The sequence below is a fragment of the Oncorhynchus keta genome, chromosome 15, assembly GCF_023373465.1.
Source record: "Oncorhynchus keta strain PuntledgeMale-10-30-2019 chromosome 15, Oket_V2, whole genome shotgun sequence".
Lineage (NCBI taxonomy): Eukaryota > Metazoa > Chordata > Actinopteri > Salmoniformes > Salmonidae > Oncorhynchus > Oncorhynchus keta.
The window spans coordinates 46,232,816-46,245,852 of NC_068435.1; the positions used below are offsets into that span (position 1 = coordinate 46,232,816).

General features: G+C 40.3%; 1 protein-coding gene across 2 annotated transcripts; it reads right to left on the reverse strand.

Moving 5' to 3' along the window:
• Positions 1-34: 34 nt before the first annotated feature.
• Positions 35-12,492, reverse strand: LOC118371275 (spindlin-1-like). Of its 2 annotated transcripts, none has more exons than XM_035756659.2 (5): positions 12,338-12,492; positions 11,341-11,382; positions 10,287-10,552; positions 3,096-3,329; positions 35-1,397 (listed from the first exon to the last, which is right to left on the reverse strand). In XM_035756659.2, the coding sequence occupies exons 2-5, from the start codon at positions 11,358-11,360 to the stop codon at positions 1,192-1,194; spliced, it is 726 nt and encodes a 241-aa protein (XP_035612552.1). In that variant the 5' UTR covers positions 11,361-11,382; positions 12,338-12,492; the 3' UTR covers positions 35-1,191. The 2 variants fall into 2 exon arrangements, with proteins under 2 accessions (XP_035612552.1, XP_035612553.1); XM_035756660.2 differs by lacking the exon at positions 12,338-12,492 and adding an exon at positions 11,590-11,737.
• Positions 12,493-13,037: the final 545 nt, after the last annotated feature.

The window sequence follows — 13,037 nt, forward strand, 5'->3', positions numbered from 1 at the left end:
CACCCTGTATTAATATTCCGGACTCTGACATTGCTCGTTTCTTAATTTCTTGTTTATTTTTTATTTTGTTTTGTCGCAGCACCTGCTTTAACATCTGCTAATCTCTGTACTAATAAACTTTGATTTGATTTTAAATGTTTATTTAAAATGTTGGAGGGGGGAGGATTAAATGATGGAGAAACCATTTGTCCTTCTGTCTTTTTGTATATATTGTGCTGCTTTACCAACTGGGGTGGTTACCCACCATAATGAAACAAACAATAATGAACCAACAATTGCTGCAATCTCTAAATCATGCATTATTTAACAGCAAATCATACCAAAGCATCTTTGCAGTATTTTCAAGAATGCCTCACAATACAGGTATTTACAAAAGCAAGTACAGTTACGTTCACAGCGTTCTAACGTGACAGAAATATTTGATTATTCAACCATGACTAAGGGTAGATTATAATCCAAAATGTCTTGCAGTAACAGCCAATAGTATTTAAATGTCTGGCTCAAATAAACATGACTTCTCTGTACTCGTGAAACTAGTACGTCTAATAATTTGACCTCAGCTGGTGTTTGGCTATTCTGAGACATGTGCAGTCAAATCTTGGCAGTTGTTTATAATTTCTATTAAATCATTTTTTTATTGCACTTATTCTAGCAACACATTTGAACATCAACATAGGTCATTTTCATTGATAATATCTACTTCCTTACATTTATATTTTAGTCATTTAGCAGACGCTCTTATCCAGAGTGATTTATAATTAGTAATTCTTAGCCAAACAAAATCAAACATAACTGCTTAATCACTTGTTTCTTAAAAGCAAAGGAAATACATGCAAGCTTTGCACCGTTTACAAAACACTAGTCACTATGAGTCACAGAGTTCAAACTTTTAGCAAACTTCTGACGTTGGACAAGACACAGGGCAGGGAATATGTCCACAATAATGGCAGGGTAGTGTCATGGTTGCAGAGAGTTATATTTCAATCCAGTCAATTCAGGAAATGGATTGACATTCCAATAATGAATTAAGTTTCCCAATATTTCGACTTTGGTGAATACTGAACTTCAACTCTCTTCCTGAATTGACTGAGTTGAAATAGGCCTCAACCTAAGATGAGTGTACAGGTGTGAGGGTCGGAGGCAGGGGGTCCTAGTCGTTTCTAGGGGGCTTTGACCGGGTAGAGTTGTATTCTAGGTGGTTTTGACCAGGTCGTAGACGTGGATGTGGAAGTCATCGTCGTATTTGATGTAGTAGACAGAGGGTTTGGCTGGAACCTGGTAGATAACCAGCCCCGTCCTTTTCACGCCCTTATCCGTGACGTACTCCACCTGCTTACCCACAAGGCTCTCGGTCTCCTCGCCTGGCTTCCTGTCTGCAGGCAGTAGGTGTTTGTTCTCTGGGAAACAAGAAAATAATAAGATGAGGAACAAAGAACAGAGAGAATGAAAAAAGAGAATTTGCATATGCTGTCGTCTGCCCTTTTACTTCACATACCAAAACAAATAGTTCCTCCTCATTCAGGTAGCCTGCTCATAAGCTAAGCTATTTATTTGCCTTTATTTAACCAGGTAAGTAATTGAGAACAGACTCTATTTTACAATAACATCCTGAACAGGGAATGAGCATAAGGTATGTATGTGTGTTCCAGTTCTCATGCTCAATTAAAAACTCAAGTCTATTTCACCCAGTAGCCTCACAATATTTACATGACCTCCTACTTTTTCATATGCTTTCAGTCACCTGGCTTCCATTTAGCTTCACAACAATTACTTCACCACAGGTGGTCATAGTACTCTCGACGTCGTTCTCTTCCTATGTCCCTATTCCAACTTCAGTGCTGTACACAGTAAACTCCAGTACTATGCCTTCTTAAAACCTTGAGTGTAGGGGGCAGTATTTTGATGTTTGGGTGAAAAACACACCCAAATGAAACTGCCTATTTCTCGGGCCCAGAATCTAGAATATGCATATAATTGTCAGATTAGGATAGAAAACACTCTAAAGTTTCCAAAACTGTCAACATATTGTCTGTGAGTATAACAGAACTGATATTGCAGGCGAAAACCTGAGGAAAATCCAACCAGGAAGTGCTGTTTTCCTGAAACGTCTCTGTTCCATTGCATGCCTTCCCTCCATTTAAAGGGATATCAACCAGATTCCTTTCTCTATGGCTTCCACATGGTGTGAACAGTCTTTATAGACATATATTTCAGAATTAAAAGCCTGAAACTGAGCGAGAAGGATCACATGCGCAACAGCTTGGAGCAGACATTTTCTCTCTCTCTCCTATTGAAAAAGCTATGGTCCGGTTGAAATATTATCGATTATAAACAACCTGAGGATTGATTCTAAAAAATGTTTGACATGTTTCTACGAACTTTACGGATACTATTTGGAATTTTCATCTGCCCCGTCGTGACCGCTCGAGCCTGTGGATTTCAGAACAAAACGCGCTAACCAAATGGAGGTATTTTGGGTATAAAAATAATCATTATGGAACTAAAGGAACATTTATTGTGTAACTGGGAGTCTCGTGAGTGCAAACATCCGAAGATCATCAAAGGTAAGTGATTTGTTCTATTGCTTTTCTGACCAATCTACTTTGCTGTTTGTAATGTTTTGTCTGCTGAGAGAGATGTCCTAACATAAACACTTGGATAGCTTTTGCTGTAAAGCTTTTTTGAAATCTGACACGCCAGGTGGATTAACAACAAGCTAAGCTGTGTTTTGCTATATTGCACTTGCGATTTAATGAAAATGTAATATTTTGAGTAATTTAATTTGAATTTGGCGCTCTGCAATTCAGCGGATGTTGACAAAAATGATCCCGCTAACGGGATGTGTGCGCCAAGAAGTTTAAGAAGATAAGATACTGTAGAGCTATACCAACATGAGTGTACCCTTGACAATCAAAAGGACCACCATCCCCATTACTATGTTAAATGAGGTTTCCAGATTTATCAGTGGACCGATTATCTCTCTCCATTTCTGTCTCTCTGTATTGCCCTTCCCTCTTTTTACAGGATTAGGGAATTAGCTGATTCCAACCAAAGAAAATTAAAACAAATACCCCAAAACAAATAAAAGCTCTTACCTGCTTCAGGGAGGATGCGGAGGTCTCCGTCCTTATAGTCGTCCCAGAGCTGGTACATGTAGAGCACAGGGTCCTTCTCATAGGTGATGTAGTACCAGTTGGTCATGATGGGGGCGCGAGACAGCACCATGCCCCGCCACTCGTTCTTCTCACCGTCCTCCTTCTCAAACAGGTGCTCCACAGCCTTCCCCACCAGCTCTGGCGCATCATGGGGCACCTTGATCTTGTTGTTTACTATAGGGGTAAACCACAGATTTTATAGTGTTGAAAATAAATCAAGTAGCAACATGGTTAAGCAGACCGAATGCTGCGCTCACTTTTGGTTTAAAATTAAACAGAATGTGAGCTTTCGCAAGACAAGGCAGATTCCACCAGGCAACTAAAATAGTTCCCCAAGTTGGGAAAGGTAGAGGGAATAGCATTGCTTTTTTGTGTACTTTGGGGGGTGACTAGAGATGGAAACACAAATACTCAATTTCAAAACCACTCCTAAGCACTTGTGTAGATCTGAATGGCATGGATAGCTGTATAGGTCCAATCCTACACAGTCTTTCCACATTGACACATATACAGTAGAAGCGAGGTGCTAGGTTTCATAATGGGATTGAGTACAATTATATTGCACAGAGTTGTGGTTTGCTGTAACGGAAGAAGAATACAATTATCAATGAGGGGAAATTACACATGATGAGGTAGGACATTAACTTGGGGATAAGGAGAGTAAAGGGAGATAAGGTTATACAGGCTTTTCTATACAATTATGCTAATCATTAAGGTCTTGAAGCATGTGTTTCAGACATAAGGAAGTGGAAGGCTGCAAACGTTCTACTTTTAAACTCGGACAAAACAGAGATGCTTGTTCTAGGTCCCAAGAAACAAAGAGATCTTCTGTTGAATCTGACAATTAATCTTAATGGTTGTACAGTCGTCTCAAATAAAACTGTGAAGGACCTCGGCGTTACACTGGAACCTGATCTCTCTTTTAAAGAACATATCAAGACTGTTTCAAGGACAGCTTTTTTCCATCTACATTGCAAAAATCAGAAACTTTCTGTCCAAAAATGATTCCGGAAAATGAATCTAGGTTAGACTACTGCAATGCTCTACTTTCCGGCTACCCGGATAAAGCACTAAATAAACTTCAGTTCGTGCTAAATACGGCTGCTAGAATCCTGATTAGAACCCCAAAATTTGATCATATTACTCCAGTGCTAGCCTCCCTGACCTGGCTTCCCGTCAAGGCAAGGGCTGATTTCAAGGTTTTACTACTAACCTACAAAGCATTACATGGGCTTGCTCCTACCTATCTCTCTGATTTGTTCCTGCCGTACATACCTACACATACGCTACGGTCACAAGACGCAGGCCTCCTAATTGTCCCTAGAATTTCTAAGCAAACAGCTGGAGGCAGGGCTTTGTCCTATTGCTCCATTTTTATGGAATGGTCTGCCTACCCATGTGAGAGACGCAAACTCGGTCTCAACAATTAAGTCTTTACTGAAGACTCATCTCTTCAGTGGGTCATATGATTGAGTGTGAAGGTGAATGGAAAGGCTCTGGAGCAACGAACCGCCCTTGCTGTCTCTGCCTGGCCGGTTCCCCTCTTTCCACTGGGATTCTCTGCCTCTAAGCCTATTACAGGGACTGAGTCACTGGCTTACTAGGGCTCTTTCATACCGTCCATAGGAGGGGTGCGTCACTTGAGTGGGTTGAGTCACTGATGTGATCTTCCTGTCTGGGTTGGCGCCACCCCTTGGGTTGTGCCATGGCGGAGATCTTTGTGGGCTATACTCGGCCCTGTCTCAGGATGGTAAGTTGGTGGTTGAAGATATCCCTCTAGTGGTGTGGGGGCTGTGCTTTGGCAAAGTGGGTGGGGTTATATCCTTCCTGTTTGGCCCTGTCCGGGGGTGTCATCGGATGTGGCCACAGTGTCTCCTGACCCCTCCTGTCTCAGCCTCCAGTATTTATGCTGCAGTAGTTTGTGTCGGGGGGCTAGGGTCAGTTTGTTATATCTGGAGTACTTCTCCTGTCCTATCCGGGGTCCTGTGTGAATTTAAGTATGCTCTCTCTAATTCTCTCTTTCTTTCTCTCTCTCGGAGACCTGAGCCCTAGGACCATGCCTCAGGACTACCTGACATGATGACTCCTTGCTGTCCCCAGTCCACCTTGCCGTGCTGCTGCTCCAATTTCAACTGTTCTGCCTGTGATTATTATTATTTGACCATACTGGTCATTTATAAACATTGAAACATCTTGGCCATGTTCTGTTATAATCTCCACCCGGCACAGCCAGAAGAGGACTGGCCACACCACATAGCCTGGTTCCTCTCTAGGTTTCTTCCTAGGTTTTGGCCTTTTCTAGGGAGTTTTTCCTAGCCACAGTGCTTCTACACCTGCATTGCTTGCTGTTTGGGGTTTTAGGCTGGGTTTCTGTACAGCACTTTGAGATATAAGCTGATGTACGAAGGGCTATAGAAATACATTTGATTTGATAAAATTCATCTGTTATGTACATTCTGGTCTGGAGCAAAGACCTGCACACACAGTAGCTCTTGTGTATTTTGTAGATAGACTGACTGAACTTCCAATTGGTGAACAGTGTTTAGCAAACTGAGACAAAACTTTGAAAACAAAATGTAAATACGTGGTTTTAAACCTCCTAAAGTTACATTGATTACTCAGCAGGCTATCTTAACCATATGGGAGACGTCTGCTACGCTACCGTTAAGGCAGGAAATAACCCGGATGGAGATTCGCTTTGACAAAAACGAGACTGACGGTATAATGGAATAATTGAAGATGCTCAATGCGAAAATGGTCACAATGCAAACGACTCTTGAAAAGCAAATAAACAGCAAGGTCGACAGCCTTCGTGACAACATGGAGAAGCTGGTCATAGAAAATCAAATCAAAATCTCATAAACTGATTTGGAGCAGAAAGCGAAATAAGTCTGAAGATATTGACCTGGATATAGCGCTCCTGAGTTCAAGAATGGGCAGTATCGAGGACAAAAATGTAACACAAGAACCCAACTAAACAGTTTGACCCAGACGCATCTATAATAGTAACCTTACAAGGACAACAAAGACACGGCAGGAAAGGAGGGGAGCTGTCACCGAGGGTGCCAGAGTTGGTGGCCACGGAAAGAATGAGAGCAAGAGGCTGGGGACCAGGAGTCGTGAAGGTCACATTAAAGATAAAGGGGATGTCCTCCGGCTAAAGCATCATCGGTCCACTCAAATGGAATAATCAAAATCTTCAAAACCAAGATTTCTACATTTCGGGGAATGGGAGGATGATGAAGCAGTTCTTCTGATCCCTAGGGCGACCACAGACGCCGGGACTAACAGATCATGCATGTCCTGGCTTAACAATTGTATTTAATTCACTGGAACGTTAATGGATGGACCTCAAATTCTACTCTTAGAACATTACTACTACAGGCCCTACACCCTGACTATTCATCTGAATGAAACTCATTTGTCTGGCGTCTCCACTATTGACTTGGATGGTTATTCTTGGTTTGGACACAACCGAAACGTTCATATAAGAGCAAGAGCCCCTAAAGCTTCAGGTGGCATCTGACTTTTTTTAGGAACAAATTGAACAATATAGAGTGAACATTGTGGACAAGTCAATGGATGGAAAGATTGGTGTAAGATTTGAACACTGTGTGTCTAGTTAAATAAAAAAACATTATTTTGTCTTGTTATTTACCACTGGAGGGTTCTACAAGGGGAACTCTCCACTTGTTGGCGCAGGTGTATTCTCTGGACACTGAAAGTGTTCACAACCCTTGACTTTTTCCAATATTTCTTGTGTTACAGCCTGCATTTAAAATGGATTCAATTGGGGTTTTGTGCCACGAGCCTACACACAATACCCTCTTAATATTTTCAAGCATGGTGGTGGCTGCATCATGTTATGGATGTGCTTGTCATTGGCAAGGACTAGGGAGTTTTTCTTAGGATAAAAAAGAAACAGAATAGAGCTAAGCACAGGCAAAATCATAGAGAAAAACCTGGTTCAGTCTGCTTTCCAACAGACACTATGAGACAAATTCACCTTTCAGCAGGACAATAACCTAAAACACAAGGCCAAATATATACCGTAGGTGCTTACTAAGACGATATTGAATGGTAATTTGTGGCAGAGTTACAGTTTTGACTTAAACCAGCTTGAAAATCTATGGCAAGACTTAAAAATGGCTGTCTGGCAATGACCAACAACCAATTTGACTGATCTTGAAGAATTTCAAAAAATAAAAAAAATGGGCAAATATTGTACAATCCAGGTGTGCAAAGCTCTTAGAGACTTACCCAGAAAGAATCGCTGCCAAAGGTGATTGTATTGACTCAGGGGTGTGATTGTATTGACTCAGGGGTGTGAATACTTATGTAAATTAGGTATTTCATTTTCAGTACATTGGCAAAATGTTTTAAAACATGTTTTCATGTTGTCATTGTGAGGTAGATGGGTGAGAAAAATTCATATTTAATACATTTTGAATTCAGCCTATAACACAAAATGTGGAATAAGTCAAGGGGTATGAATACTTTCTGAAGATACTGTATATATTCGGTGACCTGAACAGTCGTATCTGTGATCTGAAAGATTGTTTAATTGACATTGATGTTATTGCACCTAAAGTTGCTTTAGACAGGTTTAAATAGGCATGAGTTCTCAAAAGGATTCCAAATTCTGCATTCTAGACGGTAGATTATCACCACAAAATGATAATTTTGTCAACAAAGTGAAAAGCAGTCGTCGACTATATTATAACACCTCATGACTGTCTGAATTCATGTGTGGAGTTAAATGTGATTACCTCAACTGAGCTTGTGGAAAGTAAAGGTCCTGAGTGTATTGGCCTGATTGGAGGCCTGATCCTTCATTGTTGTTTCTGAAACTATACTGGGGAGGAAGGTGATGTAGGCTTATCAAAGTGCAAATCAGACCAAAAGAAGGCCTAGAAACCTAGCTGATCATTTTCTTTCATCTGACATGTGCTGTACTGTTCTTATGGACCTTATTGATAACCTGGAAGCTTGCCAGAAAACACAATATAATATTGATCAGTGGTATGGCCGGTTCTGTGATGTACTACATGATGCAATGGAAAAGTGTTTACCTGTTAAAATCAGTATCATCCAAGCCTGAGACCTCAAGAAATTGGTAAACCGTTACTGGAATAAAGAGTTAAGTCATTTATGGTTTGTAATGAGTGTTGCAGAAAATATGTTTCTAAAATGTAACGACCAATCAATGAGAAGAGGTTTAAGGGAAGAGTTTAAACAGTGTCAACATATCTTTGACAACAAGCTAAGTTCTAGAAAATTATCAACTTGAACATAAGAAGAATTCTGTATTAGATAACTGGGAGAAGGATTTTGTTAACCTATTTACAGGCAATAATATTCCATCTGTGTTTGATGATTAATTATAAATTATACATGTAACTTAAAGAATTGGTTGGAAATTGAGATGAATAGGGCTGGATACACCTCAAACGTGCTCCTGAATTGACTTTGGAGGAAGTTAGGAAGGCTGTTGAGAAAGCAAAATAAGAAAAGCCATAAGAATAGCAGAGTTACCAAATGAAGTCCTAAAGTCTACTAGGTTACTGCAGACTCTATTTTGTCTTTTACCATTGTACCCGGATGATATTGTTCTCATTGCAGAAAGCGAGTTTGATTTGCAATGTATGCAGAACACAGTCAATCTCTGGTGTACCAAATGGAGATGAATGATTAATGAGACAGTAAGAAGTTTTCATATTCTCTTTTGAAGCAATGCTCCTAAAAAACACTAACTCATATTGGTTTCCTTTTGATGAATGTATGCCCTTTAAAGAGGGTATAAAGTATGTACTAGATTCTGCAGATAGCATGTAGGGGTCTTTCGTAAGTACACTGAAAGTCTGTAAAGGCCTGGGCTATTGTACATATTCGCGGCTCTATAGTTCATCTGTGTCCTATACTGAACTATGCTGCTGGAATCAGGGGTTTTATAGAATCCAAAACAGCAGACTATTCAGAATAGAGCCATACAATGTTTTCTGGGAGTGTGTAAGTTTGCTCCAAGCCTTGCTATTCAAGGAGACATGGGTTGGGAGCTCTGTGAAATAAGACAAGAGGGGTGAAATTATTAGGTTATGGAACAACCATATCAATATTCCAGTGGACAGAATAACAAAAATGTATTTCAACTGGGATAAAACACACAACTACCCTTGGACAACAGAACCTATGCCATATTTAAGGAAGCTGATCTACAACACTTTAGAATCAAGTTAGGATGCAGTATGATCAAACACAAGTTAACCCTTAGCTACAATGAAAATTGGTAAACGGACATATGGCTAAACCAAAACTCTGAACTTACAACCAGATCAAAAGCAGCTACGATCTATGACCTTATGTCACCTCTCACCTAACCAAAAACCAAAAGAACCAGGATACTGCCTCTGACAATTTGAAGTACGTCGGTTCAATGCCATTGATGAAGAAGAGCGACTATGTACTATCTGGGATTTGGGAGGTTGAGAATGAAGTGCACATTTTATTGTACTGTATATGATGATTTGAGAGCTATACTGTTTGCTAAAATGTTGCAAAGAAAACAGGAACTATTCTGGATTTTAAAAAAATATTTAAAAAAATGGCAATTTACAAAAAAATTGTATTCCTGGTTGTAAATTGTATCTCCAAAGCTTGGAAGATGCAACCCGGTAAGCTGTATACTTCAAAGGGTTTCATCAGATTATTTTTTCCTAAATAGCCAATTTCTGTATACATTAAATTTTTTTGCCAGATCAGGACCTAACATAAGGACAACTCACGAGTATGCTGTTCTGTTCTTCTGACTAAATTTCTTCATACCATGTTACTTTAGACCATTCTAAAATAAATAATGGATTTATTGTGAAGGTGTAGGCTATATTACAGGGATTTATTAGACTTTCTATAATATAGATGTTTTAAAGTTCTCCAGCGGTGGCTTGTAGACTACGTGTGGAAGACAGGAGAGGCTAAATGTGTTTATGTTCATTAACGGTCAATTACCGTGAGATCGGAAGTTATTTGCTTGACAATCACCGGCTGACTAAATTTAGTGACCGCCATAGCCCTACTCGTGATCAACCTGGTTAAATAAAAGCTTCAACATACTCAAATAGCAAGCCAACCCACCGACTTTCTCTGTTAAAACCTGGAGGTTGGACACTCGCTCATCCTTGAACAGCTCAATGCCATAGACGCAGTCGAATCCGTCGTATTTGACCATGTAGAGGGAGGTGTTGACGGTGAGGCGCTCCAGCACTGTGCCTTTCCACTTGGTCAGGTTGCCCTTCTCCCTCCAGATGTGCTCAATCCGCATGCTCAGCAGGTTGTTAGGGTCCGGTGTCGATGACAGAGACGAACCTGAACTCTCACTCAGCTCACCGCTGCTACGCTTTCTGAGGGGTAGGGAGAGAAGAATATAGGCTCTTCATCTATGTCTGTAATGTCTTTTTCGTTATGTGTCAGACCCCAGTAAGACTAGCTGTCTCCATTGGCGTCAGCTAATGGGGATTCTAATAAAAAAAAATGTAATCTGTAGCTAGAGGACCTCTGCTCTCTCCAGGAGTAGCTAAGTATCAGTTATTTGTCTTAATCAGTTGTTGCCCTGTCTTTTGTTGGCTAGTGCCATTACTTTTTTCATACTAGCACTTTGCTGATAACTATATTGAGGTAAAACTTAATATGATTGCGATATGGGGTTGTCTCACTTAGCCATCTTTACACTAAATTTAAGTCACTATGGATAAGAGCGTCTGCTAAAATGACAAATGTAAATGTAAAATAAATTCAGCCCACTGGGCACAGACGTCAATTCACAGTCTATTCCACGTTGGTTGAACGTAATTTTGTTGAAATGACGTGGAAACAACGTTAATTAAACCATTGTATGCCCAGTGGGCAAGTTCGGGTTCAAGCAAACCAGGAAACACACAAAACAGTACTGGAATGGGGCGACAGGGTAGCCTAGTGGTTAGAGCGTTGGACTAGTAACCGGAAGGTTGCAAGTTCAAACCCCCGAGCTGACAAGGTACAAATCTGTCGTTCTGCCCCTGAACAGGCAGTTAACCCACTGTTCCTAGGCCGTCATTGAAAATAAGAATTTGTTCTTAACTGACTTGCCTAGTTAAATAAAGGTCAAATAAAAAGAATATCAGTGAAATAACCAACAAGTGATTCAACTTACCTGCCCCTTTTCTTGGACATATTTCCATAAATTCACACAATCCTGTGGGTAGAGGGCAAAGAGTGTATTTTACAACACAAAAACATTTAATAATCTCAATCTTGAGAAAGTAACTTGATACAATTGTATTGTGCGTTGGATTATGAGTTTATATTTTACTAGGTTATATGGAAAACACATGGACAGTGTCTTGAGGAGCAGAAAGACCTATATATTCAAGTTACAAAGGAAGAAGGCACACATATTTACCTGGGGATTGTGGACACTCATAGCAATATTGCCTAAATTACAGTGTTATCATATCGCATAATTATGGTTACGTAAATTATGCTGTCCCCCACAAACAACAAACCCACACCCACCAATGTAGTCTACAAGTAGTCCTACGGGATTGGTTATTTTACCCATGTAGCCTAGTAGTTTCCCGCGAGTAGACCACAGGCGTTGTTACATTGTAGCCATACCGGATGTCAACAAACAACAATGTCGCCCTCCCTCTTGCTGTATAACCTCTTTCAACTTCTGCCAGTGCAATTTCTTATACAATAATGTCGCGTCTCTAGTGTCATTTCGCTGCGACCAAGTTTCGAAAAATTGTAGCAATTAGATTTTTCTGGACTAGACAAGAAATATACCTGGCGACAGACATAATCAAGTTGAAGCCATCCTGTAAGCAGAGGTGTAGCTTTTCACATTCGTAATTTTTGTTCAGATGTTGACAATTGTTTTTCAAAGGCGCGCGTGCCTATTTGCGACATTAACGTCGATGTAACAATCAACGTCATGTAATCATGTATAGGCTACAGTGAGGTTGTTTTGTGACATAAAACTGACCTCTGGTCTACAGTAAAACGACCATTGCGGTATTTACATTTGCATTACAATAGCGCACGCAACAGGCGAAGTTGACGCACTGGAGGGCTTGAATTACGGCAGGCCTATACTCTAGTGTAGTAAAACGATTATTAAAGTAGAATAAATATTTAAACAGAGTTACCTGGGCACTATTTTCATATCTACTTCCCTCTGCTGAGCAGAATCCACCTCATGAAAGCTACAAGGAAATAGTGTTAGTACGGAAACTACAACTACCAAGACAGGTCTATGCCTCAACGAACTGTTCATTAAATCCGTGTACTTCTCAAAGGACGCTGGGAGTTGGTGTCCATTACGTCACTCACCATAAAGCCATGGAAAGTGATTGGGTGCTGTATCTCACAAAGGAGCGGACATGTTTTAATTTAACATACATCTACAGTGTGGCTTTTGCAAGCATTTAAAGATTCCGTGTGTATCGATTTTGCCTATCTGTTAGTAAACTTTGAGGCCAATAGGCTACGTAGGTCGAACTAACCTACATTTCCCACCATGCAATACATTTTGTGAATTGTCTTTCCCAATATTCGTTATCTCTCTCCGCCTCTCACAATCCGACTGCTGTGTCCGTACTGTACATAATCAACTAGAGCTACAGAGCAGACTGATCAGAAAAGGCAGCTAGCTACCTGACACAGGACCTCTGAATCTCAATGGATGTCATCAGTCATGTCCAAAAGGAGGCTCCTAAATATCTTACTCAAATGGTGGAAAACGTATACAATTCTCATACTTGAGTAAAAGTAAAGATACCTTAATAAAAAATGACTCAAGTAAAAGTGAAAGTCACCCAGTAAAATACTACTTGAGTAAAAGTCTAA